The sequence below is a fragment of the Calonectris borealis genome, chromosome 2 (assembly GCF_964195595.1).
Source record: "Calonectris borealis chromosome 2, bCalBor7.hap1.2, whole genome shotgun sequence".
Lineage (NCBI taxonomy): Eukaryota > Metazoa > Chordata > Aves > Procellariiformes > Procellariidae > Calonectris > Calonectris borealis.
In genome coordinates, this window is record NC_134313.1 from 148,286,064 (window position 1) to 148,301,592 (window position 15,529).

The 15,529-nt window shown below is 39.3% G+C and overlaps 1 protein-coding gene across 2 annotated transcripts in view; it reads right to left on the minus strand.

The window, feature by feature from the left end:
- The window catches only part of RSU1 (Ras suppressor protein 1), a 111,366-nt gene that overhangs the window by 60,955 nt on the left and 34,882 nt on the right, over nt 1-15,529 (minus strand). For both annotated transcript variants that reach the window (XM_075143866.1, XM_075143867.1), the window contains one exon: nt 5,485-5,617. In XM_075143866.1, coding sequence (XP_074999967.1) covers nt 5,485-5,617 — 133 coding nt within the window. The remainder of the gene's footprint in view (nt 1-5,484; nt 5,618-15,529) is intronic.

Consider the following 15,529-nt stretch of genomic DNA (forward strand, 5'->3'; position numbering starts at 1 on the left):
CTTCCCCTCACTCCAGCATATCACACTTGTGGCTCACGGAAAATCTGTAACAATACATGCAAGCCTTCCTCTTCATTTGCTAATTCTTCCTGTGTGGCATGCTGATTCTCCTCTGTGCTGCTAGCTTTGTGTCATCAGCAAATGTCACTTAAATACCCCTGCTTTTTGTGCTAAAAAATTAAATTCTTGCAGGTCCAATGCTGCACAAGTAACACCATTCCAGGACAATCTCTCCTCCTATCAGTTCAGCCTGCTGATGCCTCCATCTCAACTGCTGGCAATTCCCACTTCCCCAGCATGCTTCCCAAAAACCAACACATGGATTTTTTAATTGTTTGACCTCTTTTCCACTCCTTGATAGGTGGTTTTACTGATCATCATCTTTACATCTTGGACAGCACCAATCACACAGCTGAAATTTTATAGGCTTAACAACTGTGGAGTAAGAACAGGAGATATTTCAGGATACTAATTGTATTCTAGTGCATTACTCTGAGTATCTTGCCAGTCTCCTCTAGTTAAAAATAAATGCTGAAATACTCTTCCATTAATATAACCCAGAAGAAGAATCTCTTACTTCATGACCTGTGTCTGCTGGCCTGAAAGTAGCTGCTACATAACAGTGGGGGTCCAGTACAACAATTCATTCTCAAGAAGAAAGCTGGGGCAGTCCTCTTCTCTAAAGAGGACTGAATCAAGAGTGGATTTTCCCAGACTGTCACGGCTGATAAAATGAGGTTTTTCAATTACAATGCTTAGCACAGAGCAGCCTGCCCAGGGAAACCTATGTTCCAATGCTGCCAAGCGATATATGCTCAGCACAGCATTTGTCAAACCATTTCCTCTGCTAAGAGTTAATGTGTCAGTCTTTAAAATGGCTTGCTCTTCTACCACCTTTCCTGATAGAAACGTGAAAAGTGCAACTTACTTCCTTTCGCAAAACATCTTGTCAAGACTCTTGACTCCAAATTGACTGCCTCATGGGGAAAACCTGCTTTCTAGAAACTTAACAAACAGTGACTGTTCCATCATAATTCTGCCTCACTGGAATAGGGAGGTCAAACAGGGAGACAACAATCATTAAATAAAGTGTTAAAAGGTGATTGCTGACAGCTTAAAAATGCTAGAAGTCTGAATGCTATCCTAAGCACTCAAGACCTAGCAAATTATTTGTTTTAGCTGAGATTACACTATCAGGTGATGATGACCGCAATAGACTCTGCTGTGATAAAAAAAAATCACTATCCTTTTTGTTACAAGAACAGGCAAAGAGCAAGTTTCACATGAAGATTGATCAAAAGCACATGATTAATGCCAGAAATGTACCCAAAGAGCAGCTTTCTGGATTAACTTTGCCATAAATGCCAGCAACCAAACCCACCCACTGGTACCAATTGCACATCTCAGCTTTAACTCATCTTAATCAAATCACTAATTATCTTACACTGATCCTGACGAGCATCACAGGATTTCAGTTCTTCATAGGAGCTTAATTCACTGTTTTCTTTCATTCACGTCTGTCTGCACTTGTCTAAGTACATCGTAACCACTAAATCATACAATCCATCATCTCTTTGTCAGTACCCTAGACAGAGAAGATCCTCTGAGAATATGCTTACAACATAAAGGTCACTTTGAAAGTTGACTAAAGGCATGAATAAAAAATAAAACATTTAGTTAAGCCCTTTGAGAAGAGGAGGTTGCCATTACCCTTTACTGTTTGAGCAAGTTCTTCAACTGCTTTTCAACACTATTGTGACACCACACGGTGAGTTTGATGGTAGCTTCTGAATATATGTGGAATCAAAGCCAAAATTCAGCTTACTAACTTAACTTTCAGAAAGATAGCACGGCAGTCAGAGATTAAGAATCATTATATACCTGGCAAACTGACCTATTTCCAAATGATGCTGTCACAGGATGATATGTGCAGTGGGCATATTTTAGCCAACAAAAGCTACCAAAGCGCCAAGAGCTGCTGAATTTCCTGTTAAGAATTAAGAGCCCCTCCACACACATTTTCTGCCACAATATATGGCCCATCTTTTTGTCAGCACAAGTCTTCCCTGAAAAATGAGCGTTGAAAAAAATCACCTGGCATCATTTTTCATGAAAGGTAAGGAAATGAAAGGAAATGAAAGAAGCTACAAAGTAAGAAGAGCTGATCTGAGTGTCCTACTGGCTAACACGCTTCTGAAGTAAAGTGCAATTCCAGTTTTATACTTGGTGCATAAGTACCATGTAAAACAGGAGTGTGAAAATGTAAAAGTATGCAAGACAAATGACATTTTATCTTTAGACATAATCATCCCTCATGGGTGCCATCCCTACTTACCAATTAATCATTAGAGCATGAATATCCTAAGACAAGGCTAAAAATGGGGTGTCATTTTTCATTAAATACGCTTGAAACAGCCAGTACATTTCACAAAGGAAAGAAGAGGTTTGTGATCTATTTGGTAGTGGCTTCACAAGTGAAACCTCACAGAATCTGAATGGAAATCTCCCATATTGACTGCAGCGTACAGTTATGGCTTATGCCAGCCATCAGTAGAAACCTCAAGGTTTAGTAATGTGACTGCAATGACTGCATTGCCAAGACTTACCGAGTGACCACTTCCTGGCTGAGATAACAGCAACTGAGTAAATATGATGTTCTAGTCATTGCAAACACAAAATAAACTGTATTAGCATAAACCCACTTAGTGAAACGTGACTTGTAAGCCCCTGAAACTTGGCACTTGTGATTGTATGAGCATACCCTCTCTGTCTTGGCTAGTATAAACAATGTTAGACTTGTAAGCAAAGTAAAATCAGTATTTCCAATCAGCCAGCAAAAGCAATGGGCACAGGGAGACAATTATCATCTCTGGAGCTCAAAATCCATCTACCATACAGATGCACACTTCCTGGTTTATGAAAGTACCTGAAAGTAAACTTACTGATCTGATTACCAGCTGCTAACGTATGTGAGCTGTTCTCTCTCCTCAGTGTTGCAAGTGAGGTTATCTAAGCAGCATTCTGTCCAATCATCCATTTAACTGTACTGCTTTGCCTCAGAGTAAAACTTAAGGCGGCTGGGCCTATCAAATGTTGCAAGTTATTTTTTTTTTTCTTTTGGCTGAATGATCCAAAAAAGCCCAAGAGATCAATTTTGCTTAGTTAGATATCTATAGACAAAATTAACTACATTCACATCTCAACCTTGTTATTTGCTTAATGAGAAAAAAGACACAGTACCTGGACATAGGCTCTGAAAAAAAAAGGAAGGTAGTGTATAGCTATTAGTGAGAAAGATCAAAATTTCATCACAAAAAGGAGTTTTCATTTCTTCTGTGTTCACAGATTATTTGCTTTTGTGCACAATAATGCTGCTAGACCTGTTACCTGGATTATGCTATTGCTTATGAGTTTTAACACCTAAAATCAAATGCGAACAGAAAAATGTCTGTAGCAGGTGGCATCCAAGTAATTCTCAGATAACATATTTAAAGGAAATTGGAAATAAAAAGGACAATTTTTTTCAGCAGGAAAATCCACAAACTCTCTTTATAGCACGTGAAACAAGTACAATCAAGAATGAAAAGAAGTTGCTACTGGGATTCTAACAAAATTATACAGGTATTTTTAATTTATGGTTTAAATATAAAATGGTTATATGCTGAATATAAAAAAGTGAATCTAATTATTAACATCTGCATGCATTTGGTTTTCACCACTAATCTTTAAAAATAATAACATTTTAACGGAATAAGCTTCTAAGATCAAAATAGAAGCCATGAATGAGCCATGGAAAGATTCTTTGATTTTATTTTTCCCCCCTATTAATGGTTAGAGTCTGATTTTGCTTACACTGTTAACTCTACAGGCTTCAAATATTTACTGTGGACAAAATCAGCCCATTAGACACTGTTACACCTCAGCAAAGAATGAGACAGCAAACATAATATGGCTAATTTAAAACAAAGAGCAATAGTTGAGGCAAGTGATGAATTACAGAACCTTTTATGTCAATTTTGATTGCAGAAGGAAAGTTGCCAGAGCAGCTTAATATATCCACAGTTATAAAATTTTTTTTTTTTAAATTATAGATATATAGCAACAGCTCCCTACCCCTCTAAACTGAACATGGGTCAAATTCTCAAAACTGCACTTCAGTCTTTGAAACTTTGCTGTCCTCACAGAGTTGTCCCTGTGAGAACTGTATGGGGGTCCCTAATCTACATTGCTCAGTAAATAGAAATACAAAATTGGCAATAAAAAAAATTACAAAACATTATCAAGAAATCCAGATGCAGCTACACAATGGACTGTGGGGAAGGGATGGTCTAAGGATATAGACAGCTGTTTCCCTACACTATGTCTGTAGACAGAGTACTACTGGAAAAGGGTGTTGCAGCCTACTTAAATCTATGAATAAATCTACCTTGAGAACACATATTACAGCATAAATATCTGGACACTTCTGAGACACACAATTTTTGTAACCACTCTCCCATCTGTGATCCTTTTCACTTAAATTCTGTAAATGAAGAATAGCCTACAAAAGCCATTGCTGGATCATTTAGTTTCATATAGAAATTTACATCTCGGTTACTTAATTGGAATCCCAAAACCTTCACTTGTGAATACTCTCCTTTGGTAACTGAGTTCAGACAGCTACTGTATAAAAAAATTGTCAGAACTGCTTCTAAATTATTAAAATGTTTTTTTTAAAATAAAGGGGAAATGCAAAAACTAACTTTCCAACCTAGAGGTTGTACTGTGTGTTGTACTACCTACTGCTCCTAGGAAGACAGCATCAAGGTTGTTGTCAGACATGTAAAAATAATTTCCCGTCTAAAGTTTTACTGTGGAATGGTAACATGGAAATTTTTACTGAAAAGAAATATTTCAGTTCAGTGAGTGATTAGAGACATCATTTCCTAAACAAATGCTTAGCATTTGTACATAGAATTTTGAATTAAAATGGAAAAGTCCCAACATGAGGTTTATTTTTTTCCAGTTACACTGTTGAAGAAAGTACTAGTATCTGTATTTGAATTATCAGGGTTATACCTTTTGTAAACCAGTCCAGTTCAAAACAGGTTTCAATTCGAGACATCTCTTTCAAAACGTAACAACCTGCATCCAAAAACGTTAACAAATACCTATTTCAATCTATAAAACCTTACTGTACATACTTAAAATTAGTACTTCTCAAAGGCTTGTAAAGCTTGCTCTTTTACATCTCTCATGTTACTTAATAGCTCTTAGAAATGAACAACAAATGCAGGACGATATCAAACAGTCTTTGTGCTTTCCTAACATGTCTAAATCACATTTATCTTCTTGTCAGCAAAATTCCTTAATATAAATGTACAGGTTTGCATATTTGCCCTGAATACCAAGCTACTGCATGGAAGGGTGTAGCTGATAACACTTTGCCAAACACACTACAGGAAAAAAAAAACAATACAGCTACAGTATATAAGTAATACTTACTATTTATATGTTTCTGAACGAATGTATTCAAAAACATGAGATACTCCCAGCTGGAACTGGTCAGCAATAGGGGTAACCCAAGGATTGTTCTCTGCTTTGAAGACTTGCTTTTGACCAGTCAAATCCAAATTACCTAAAAGGGATTAAACAAAACAGCATATGAAAAAAATTTGAAATATGAAAAATTTGAAAGAAATATCTTGCTGTGAATATGAAACTTCTCATTCGTTTCAGAGAGTACAACCATAATAAAAGCAAATATTTCAGTCTTAGCAGAGAGGAAAAGGAGGACATAGTAGTTCCCACTATGATGGATGCAGTTCCACCCTATTCATTTCACAGCTCTACTACATATTGCGCAACAGGATTGAACTCGGCCCAGTGCATATAATATCTATTCATCAAATTAGTTTTAAGTAGGGCTTAATAAGCACGTAGGTGTTGGGGTGTCCTTCTGCAGGCGAGTAAATTCACTCAGCATGGGCAGAATAACTGCAGTAGAACTTGGGGCTTCCTGATTCCTAACTCCAAACCTCCTAACTCTGTTGAGGCATTAAGTCTCGCGCAACTCGACCATTAAACATAATCTTCAGGGCTATGGGACAATTCAGCAAAGTATCCCTCTCCACCATGGCTTGCAGGAATGAAAGGAGAATGATGCTGTGGTAGGAGTTTGCTCTGCTGAAGCTTAGCATTGCAAGCATTTCTCAACCACTGCTGCAAGCGTAATGTCAAAAAGCGATGCCCAACAGGCTTTTTGCCTTCCCAGTGCCCAATGTGTTGTTTGTACTGAGATCCTACCACTGATCTGTGGTTATAGTTCTCTATACTGAGAAAAACAAACAAAAACCATCATTCTTGCAATGTGCCGGTTTCACCTATTCTGTTGACAGGAAGACTTGAGAGACCTATTAGGGGTTTGCTTGGGGTTTTTTTGTTTGTTCATTTTGTAAATATTTACCACCCAAAACCAAAACAGTACATGCTCTACTGAAACTCCTCATGACTATGGATACAACAAGCTGAATTCCAGGAAGGTCTAGCCATTGAAATATTTTCTTGTGTTCTTTAAATTAAAATAAGAAATCTGTGCTACCATTTTAAATTTATTTTTGTGAATTTTACAATGAAAAGAGGCCTACCTTCCCCTCAGAAATATGAAGTAACAAATAAAAAAATCTTTAACCAATCAAAACAAAACAAAAATTACAAGGTTTTGAAGACTGACTGAGCCAAGCTGCCACAGAAATCTGAAATCAACCTGATGTACTAGCTTTTCAAAATTAAAGGCGCTCATGTAAGCAGCATGAACACACATGCATGCTACGGGAGCTGCTGCAAGCCATGTGCTTGCTGGCCATTTCGGTTGCATGTTCTACATTACAGCTAATCCTTGACGCGTAAAAAGGGTTAACACAATTAGAGTAAAGACAGACCATTATACCATGTGAAAAGATGTCATGCATCTCATATCGGCCTATCAACAAGTTACCATTACCTTAGCAAGCTCGTCTGTCAGCTGTCTGAGGCCTGTTCTTTTGAAATAACAGCAGGCAGGGAGCATTTCACCCCTCTGACAGTCAGGCGGCAATTGCCCTCGCTGCCTCACGCTTCAGTGCGCCTTGTTAGGAGCCTCGCACCCGTCTCCTTTATTAAGGGACTCGGCAGCCCTGTTCTAACAAGGATCAGGAAGCAGGATTAAGTACTGTGACAAAGAGGACCTAATAAGCTAGAAACGGGTGTCTCTAAATCTATGCTGGCTCAAGGTGCAGGCTCACGTTGCTCACTATTCAGTTTTCAGGCGCAGGCCACGGGGGAAGCAAGCCAGCACTGTGATTAGCCATAACCCTCTGACCGGTGCTGCTACGAAGATCATGTATCACTCAGGGGCTTGCTTTGCAATTGCTAATTGGATTTTCCATTTTATTACCTGCAAAAAACCGCATACATTGCTCTCCAAAACTACCGATGCTGTAAGCACTCACTTGTAATTACAGCTCTGCAAGTACTGCATCAAGGTAAAATGATCAATCTGTGTACAACTAATAAAAATAGTTAAATTTGGGGAGGCAAGCTTGGCCCCATCATGGGTCAAATTCAATGTTGCTTACAGGAATAAGTCACACATTCCCAAAATCTCAATAGCCAGCATCTCAGCTGAATCCTCTCGTCCTGAGCTGTGTCAGAAATTTACCGTCCAGGGAACGCTGCCATATGTTTCCATCCCCGCAGTGCAGTGTGCCCACTTCCATTCCAAATACCACACGGCCCATTTAAATGTAAATTGTAATAAATACTATTCTACTAAAGCCAAAGAAATCTTACAGCAAAAAAGAGGAACTACTCAAGCAAAATGAACTGTAGGTCCCCATGCCAAAGTAATCATTTTCCTCCGCCTTCTGTTTTTCCTCAAAACACTGGGGGCAGGTACAGATATTACTTCTTACCTTCAGAGGGAAGGGGCTGGCAGAGGCCCTAGGGATAAAATTAATGTCATTAGAGAGAAAACCCGGGCACCCAAAAGTCCAGCATCTGCACTGAAATCCACCCCCTCCCTGCCCAGGACACCCCTCTGCGAGCCCGGCCGGCAGCAGCTCGCCTGGCAGCCCATCCCACCGGCTGCCTACGGCTGGAGCAAGAGGTCAGCTGCCACCTCACAGCCTGGGCTTTTAATTGAAGAATTTAATCAAGTGTTGTAGTGTGAAAAGGAACAAGCCGCCTGTCCTCATGGCAAGCACCAGGCAGAGAGCGGGTGCCCCTCCGCAGGGGAGCGAGGGAGGGCTGTCTCACAGAAAGCAGGAAGGACGGGGCACACGCCGCCTTACACTCCTCCCTGTTCAATACCGAAATTTCCATCTGGAAATGAAGGACACAAATGGGCAGCAAATTAAACAGGATAAGAAGTCACAGAGAGCCTGCCTCGCCTTATCAGCACTAGGGAGGAAACAAAGTCTAACACTCCTGCCATAAGGCAAGCCACTTGAGAACAAAGAAGCCGTATAATTAAAACTGAGACAGGATGAAAACATGTCACTCCTGCATAACCATTTATTGCTTGGGGACATACCCCGGTGTCCGTTCTGCGCTTAGAACTAAACCATGTGTGAAATGAGGGCTCACCTAATTCTTCTCCGACCACAGGACCTACAGGAGTCCCAAGCACAAGGCCAAACTCTCAGTAACATCTCAGGAACAGTACGTGCTGGGGTAACCAAACACCCGGGAGCCCGGCATGAACCCTTCTGCCCCAGTGCACCAAGATGAACCCAGCAGTGTGGAAGACATGATCAAACCCGCCTGAAGCAATGGCTCTGGTACCAGGCTCACTGCAGGAGTGCTGTGCAGCTGGACACCTTACAGATGTGTTCCTCTCCCCCCAACCCCCAACAGTCTCCTTGCCTAGACGTTTTATATGGCAGCACTGTGCTGAGAAATGCTGTTCCATCCCTGCAGCACTAGAGCCATGGGCCAGGGAAAGAGCCATGGCAGATGCGCCTTTATGCATATTGTCTAACAGCAGCATCAGCAGAACACTATCCCCAGGCCTTTAGGAAATTTATATACTGTTCTGCTACACGGATCACATCAAATCCTTCTGATATTTTTAGCAAGCAAAATACAAAATTGCCTCTAGTAAAAATCCAGTACTGAAGATTCAATCACAAAATATATTAGGGTTGGGGATTGCATTGGTCATTGCTGGTTTGTTCTTTCCATGTGTATCAGTCTATAAAAAAAAAAATGTGTTTATCATCTCTAAAATTTGGCGTAACTAGTAGACTAAAATTATATTTCTTCATAAGGAACTTAAGGTTCTTGCTATTTTGCCATACTGAAAGAGACCAGCTCCACCGAAATGCATTACAGTCACATGCATCTGGTAAGAGAAGAGGAGAAGGCTCTCCTTAAGACTAGTCAGCGCAGCCCCTTTCCTAGATCACAGAAATGTTTTTCAAATTATTTTTGAGCACTTTAAAAATTATTCTTATAAATAAATAACCAAAACTATATATCCCAGAACCCAGATGTAACATGCTTAAAGAACCTTCTAATTTCTGAGCCTGAAGAATACTTTTTTTAAGCTTTCTATCTTGAACAGACATAGATTTCCAAGTAGTAAGAACGCAAAGTGGATGTATGCTGCTACCAGTGAGCAGACACTGAAAAGAGAACAGAGTCTGGAAAAGAGAAGAGCAGAGATAAAGGTTTAACAGCTGACTGCTGTGGATGACCTGCACAGAATGACCAAAAGCCTTCTAAAAGGAGCCAGCTGTGTGGTCTTAGAAATACCTGATCCTGGCTTTTTTTTTTCCTGTCTCAGCACTTATTGTATCTAAAGATGATCCTGAACTATTAAGTTTGATTGGATCAGTGTGACTGAAATTCTGTGTTTAACCCACCTTAAGAACAAATTGTTCCTATGCCCAACTAGTAACCTGTGCAGACCTGAAAACTGTCTGCTGCCCAAATCTGTTAGCTGTCACTTGGAAGCTACAGTAAATAGATCTACACCAAAACAAACCCCTGAAAATTCAAGGACAGAAATCAAAGTATGCATATTTTTAATTTTCATGTATTCTAGCTTATGTCATCCATTGACTAAAAATACCATTTATCACTGCTTAAATTCAGAGCTCCCACAGCCATGGGTGGACAGAAGGGACATCTCGTATGACAGGGGGCACACCCCTGAGCAACATTAAATGGAAAAGGCAGCTACAGTTTCCCTGGACCTCCCTCAATAAATCTATCCTGCATTTGATCTAAAACATGTTAATTAATGTTTCTTGTTATTTTCCTTCAGTGCCGTTAAAATAAAAAGTGGTTTGTGTGAACATTCATATTTTGCTCAACTGCCTGCAAAGGTCAGAAAAGAGCTCATAAAAGCAAATAAAATGCTGCCTCCCGCAGACGTGTTTGCAGGAAGTGTCAGAGCCAGTGATAATGCTACCTATCACTTTGACCAAGGGTGTCTCCAGACTTCCGAGGCTCCTCCTGTCCATTAGATCTAGCCTGCAAGCACCTCTTATATGCAACTATAAGCTCCTCATCCTCTTGTGACGTATGATATACCAAGTGCATAATATTTACCCAATGTATGTATACTTAAGGTATAGTAAGGTATGACTTGTATACATAGGCATTAATTTAATTAATTAATTAATTAATTAAATACAAACAAAAGAAAACAGAATGAACACAAACCTGACTTGTCCTTTCCACTCAAATGCCCCCTGGCAACATTTTAAATACTTTCAAAAATTAAAAGGTGAAATAAAGTAATTAAACAACTCTGACATTTGAGAAGTGAACATTGGCATTCAGCATAAGAAACATGATCCTAGCTGTAAAATACCAGATCAACGCTTCTTTGTAATGGTTTAAATCCATCCCTAGTGGAGCTTCATTAAAATCAATGGAAATAATTTTTAGCCTGTATACTGTTGAGTTTCACATCTGCGTCCCGTTGATACACTGACTCACCTTCCAGCCTACACTCTACTGCACTGACCTCAAGGAGAGTCCTCAGGCTGTAACATATCCCTTTTAGCGATGCCTCTTAAGACTGCAATTTAAATGTTCTTTCTCTTTACAACCCAAAGGTCTTACTCTCTCACTGTCGTACATAAGGACAGGAGGAATGAAATTAGTTTTATTTCTTTATTTAGATATAAATACCCTTGAATCCTGTTTTATTAAAGGCTAAGTAAGGGATCAATCCACTACACTAAATTTAAACTTCAGTTATATGTAAAAATATGTCTGTCCTGGCTTGTTTTAGATTTGCTTTACACTACAGAGCTTATAATTTTTATTACTTTTGTGGCATGTGCTTTGTCTCCATAGAGAGATTGGTTTAAGCGTGGGGGTGGAAGAAATATCATGACTACTATGTCAGAAAATGATACCAAAGTAGTTAATTGTCAATGATGTCTTAAAATCTACATAAAAAAATGAAAATATGTACTGACTGCTATGCCACAAAGTGTTACCAAAAGCAAATTACTTTTACACCAGTCTTAAGCACATGTAAGATGTGGATCGGTAACTCGAATCATTCCTATAAACAAGTAAGATCATCTCTACTTTGAAGACCACTATCACTTTTGAAGGATTAGTAACAGAAGAGCATAGATTTCAGCAGTAGTTATAAAGAAGCAGTAAGACAACGGAGAGCGAAGACTTCTTGTACATAAGTGTGACTCAATCTTTTTGGAACCAGCAGAAATATTCACAGAAATATTCAGTATGATAAACAAATCTACAGCTCCATAGCATATGTCGAAAATACACATTTGCTTCTTGATGAGTTTTTATGCACTAAAAGAAAACAACTAGTAAATCTAAACCCAGGCTGAAGCACCTCCAAAAGATCCATCCCAGCAACACTTTTGCCCTCTCGCCCCTCCTTTCTTGTTCTGGAGAAGGTCTAACAGTATCACTTGGAGTCACCAGCACTTCAGAGAACCCCGAAACAGCATTTGTGGTGGTTTTACCTAACAGGGGAAAAGGTTCAAGCCTCAAATAACAAGAAGTCAGATTCAGTCCGTACAAATAAACCAAACAGATACTCCAGAGCATCCATCAGACAGAAGCAGGCTGGAAGTCTTCCTCTGACTGCCTTCCTGACCGCACAGACGGGAATGTCTGCAGCCTCACCTGTGAGCGTTAGACAGGAAGCCCCAGGGTAAGAGAAGGCTGAATGAGCAATCTGAAAGCCAAACACTGAAGCCTAAGCCCATCCTCAGTTTTACAATTATTTTCAGGGACAGAAAACAGGAGCGCAGATATTGTAACATCACACATTATTCTAGCAACTTCTTAGCTGTAAATGAGAATTTCCAATAATGAGTTCAGAGATTAGACCCCAACTTGAATGTTCACTTGAATACATCTAACAGTAGATCTCTGTGTCAGTTCAGTAACTGCAGAGTTTAACAAAGACATTTCAAACAGAAAACCGTCTGGTCTGAAAAACATCAGGAGATGGAGTCTCTGCCAGTGGTGTCTTGTTCAAATGGTTCACCACTGTTAAAATGCATTCTTTTTTTTCAGCCTTAGCTCTCAAACACTGCTGCTGCTTCTGCCCATCTACAAGGGAGAAAGATGACCTGTGTTTTCTTCTCGTGGAGTTAGTGAGGATCGGCAGCTAAGTCTTCTCTCACTCTTTCCTTTGATAGGTTAAATAAAGACTCTGATTATTCTGTGTGATCCCAAAATGGCTACTCCATTTGCTTCAACTCTTAGCAAAAGGACCACAGCTGAAATCAAGTAAAAGCAGACCAACTAAATCTTGAATTCTTTACCCTTGACATAAAGGTGAAGTGATACAGGGCAAACTGGTATTGCCTCAGCTACCACTATTACGATTCTATGGGAAGAGGATTTTACTCTCCAGCACTGTCCCACCTCAACCTTTCATAGAAGAAAGTTTAAAACAAAGTGAATTCAGTCCCGAGATATTTATATGAAATTCCAAGCATCATAGCAAAGGTCAGCCAGAATCATTATACTAAAGTATAATGGGGAGTCTGGCACGAGGAGACTTCCACTCCAGAATGTGCCAGGACTGAAGATGAAGCCTGGGAAAGACAACAGAATGGATGAAATGCTGAACCTCTCCCTTAAACCACATTTCAGGCATTAAGTACAGACAGAATATAGACCTACCCTGGCTGGGCAAACTCACATTTCCATACTCAGGTGTCAGGAGGAGTGGTTAACTCCCTGGGAACAAGGGGAGAGTCCTGGCAATTTCTACCATCACTCCACACAACAAACCTGACAGGACAACTAATAGAAAGAGTAAACAATATTAACATTCACAGATGAAAGCCACAAAACAGGAACTTAATCAATGCAGCACACAAGGCACTCCTAGCCAAACAACACTCTGCTAATGGCTTGTGCTTCCCCATGACAAATCACGCTGTTTCAACAGCCAAACTCCACCACACACACAGTCTTCAGGTACCAAGGCAACCAGCCCGGCCAATGCCGTCATGTGGGTAGCTAAGGGGAACGGCAGAAGAAATAGCGTTTTGACAAAAATCCAAGAAATTCCTTCAAAATGTTTCCTATATTCTTTCTAAAATTATTTCAGATTAAATTAAGTTCTCCCACATTCCTAATGAGACAGTTTACTAGAAGATCTACAAGTATTGCTAAGTTTCAACAATTTCTTTCTTTGAAAGGTAACACATTGTGCTGGAAATACCATTTCCTTCACTGCTCTGTGTAAAAAATGTCCGGCGCTGACCGGGATCTCGAGGGGCAAACCGACAGTCGCTGCTAAGTGTTGCCAGTCAAGAAACCCAAGAAACACACTACGTGGCAGACGGTTTTTGGAACAAAGGGAATTAACGTGATGTCAAAGTAGTTCAACATCAAAAACGTTTTAATGGCAGAGGAAGTATTACAGGCTTAGAGGATCAGCATCCCAATTTATTCTGAAATGTATAGCGCATTTTTTCCAACCTCAGAAACTCCCCTGGGATTCTCAATTACACAGGAATTGAACAGAGCATTCTCTCTTTGAAGAGTCCCTATCAGACCAAAATCTAGTTAATTTAAAAATATGAGTTCAAAAAGGATTCACTGTATTGCTTTTGCCCTGCACCTTTGAAACTTCCATTCAAACACAGGTTGACAAGTACTCAGAAGAGTGAAACCACTTTAAAGTACTATGAAACACGTAAAATGAACCAAATTTAACAACAAATGTAACACTTGCTCAGATTGGCTCTAATTACGGTACTCTTACCTACCACAGATCCAACAAAACAGATGAAATATTTGCTGACAGAAACATCATTATTATGCTGATGGTACTTATAATCAGAATACAGTCAACATTAGGAAAGCCTACACACACACTGTAGTCATCTGAGAAGCGACAGTAGGACTTGCATATTTTAAAAACTAATGTAAGATCAAATCTGAATCTTGGGAAGTTTGGCAAGGATTACAGCAGTGTAAGGAAATGAATGCCTGTGGTGTAAATCTAGATGACAGGCTATAGAAAACATCTTTCTGGGTATAATGGAACTACAGAGCTGTCATCTCTTCCCATACACCTTAACTCCCATCGAGTACTCTGTGGAATCAGCCTGGTTTCTAAACACATAAAAAGTGGTGGGTTTTGTTGTCGTCGTTTTTTTCGGTTTTTAACTTAAAATAAGCCTAAAATGAGAAACACAATTAGACTATTCACAAATTTTCAGAGATGCTTTTCTTACATAGATGATCTGTCCATGACCTATTTTGTTATGTACATTTTTCTATTATTCCTTAACTAACAACTGCTACATCAGTAGTCCTACAAAACAAAGTTATTTTATTTATCCACAGGGAAGTTTAGTAAAGCTCCTTATTTTCTCACACCACCTTTGCCTTAGTTCCAACAGCAGAAACAGGTAATTTTTTTAAAAATTGCAAGGTATCAATTAGTTGTTCCAGTGCTCAGAGCTGGTGTCTAGAGAGCCCCGGGATGTTCAGGCTTCCAACAAGCACCACAGACCTGTATTTGCAGGTGTGAGCAGCATTGCGTTATGACACAGGTAGAGTGCAGTTTATACTGAAATAAGAAAAGTTTGGCGTTTACATTAAGTATATTTAGAAAAGAAATATCTTTTGTGAAATAAGTGATTCCTATGTTTGCACATGCCTGTTATAATTATCTAAGTAAACTGCTATTTCGATTAGTATTAACTTGAACAAACAACTGCAGCAACTACTTTGTGTAATATAATATTCATTCACAAATTCTAGAGCCATTTCAAAAGCCTAAATTTTAAAATGTCTTCCTGTGATGGAAATACTGAAACTTTTGGCAGGATTCCTTGAACTTTCTATTTAAAGCCAATCCTTTATCCACAGAAGATAATTTAACTGTTCAAAACTAAAAAAATGACGGAAGAATTACTTAGCCATTCTGAGATACAGATTTAATTTACAAAATGTTTCACCCTCCTTAAAAAGGAACATGGCTACTTACCCTATCAAGTTTTTTTTTCTTTTTTAAAGAGCTTGAATTTTCTACTTT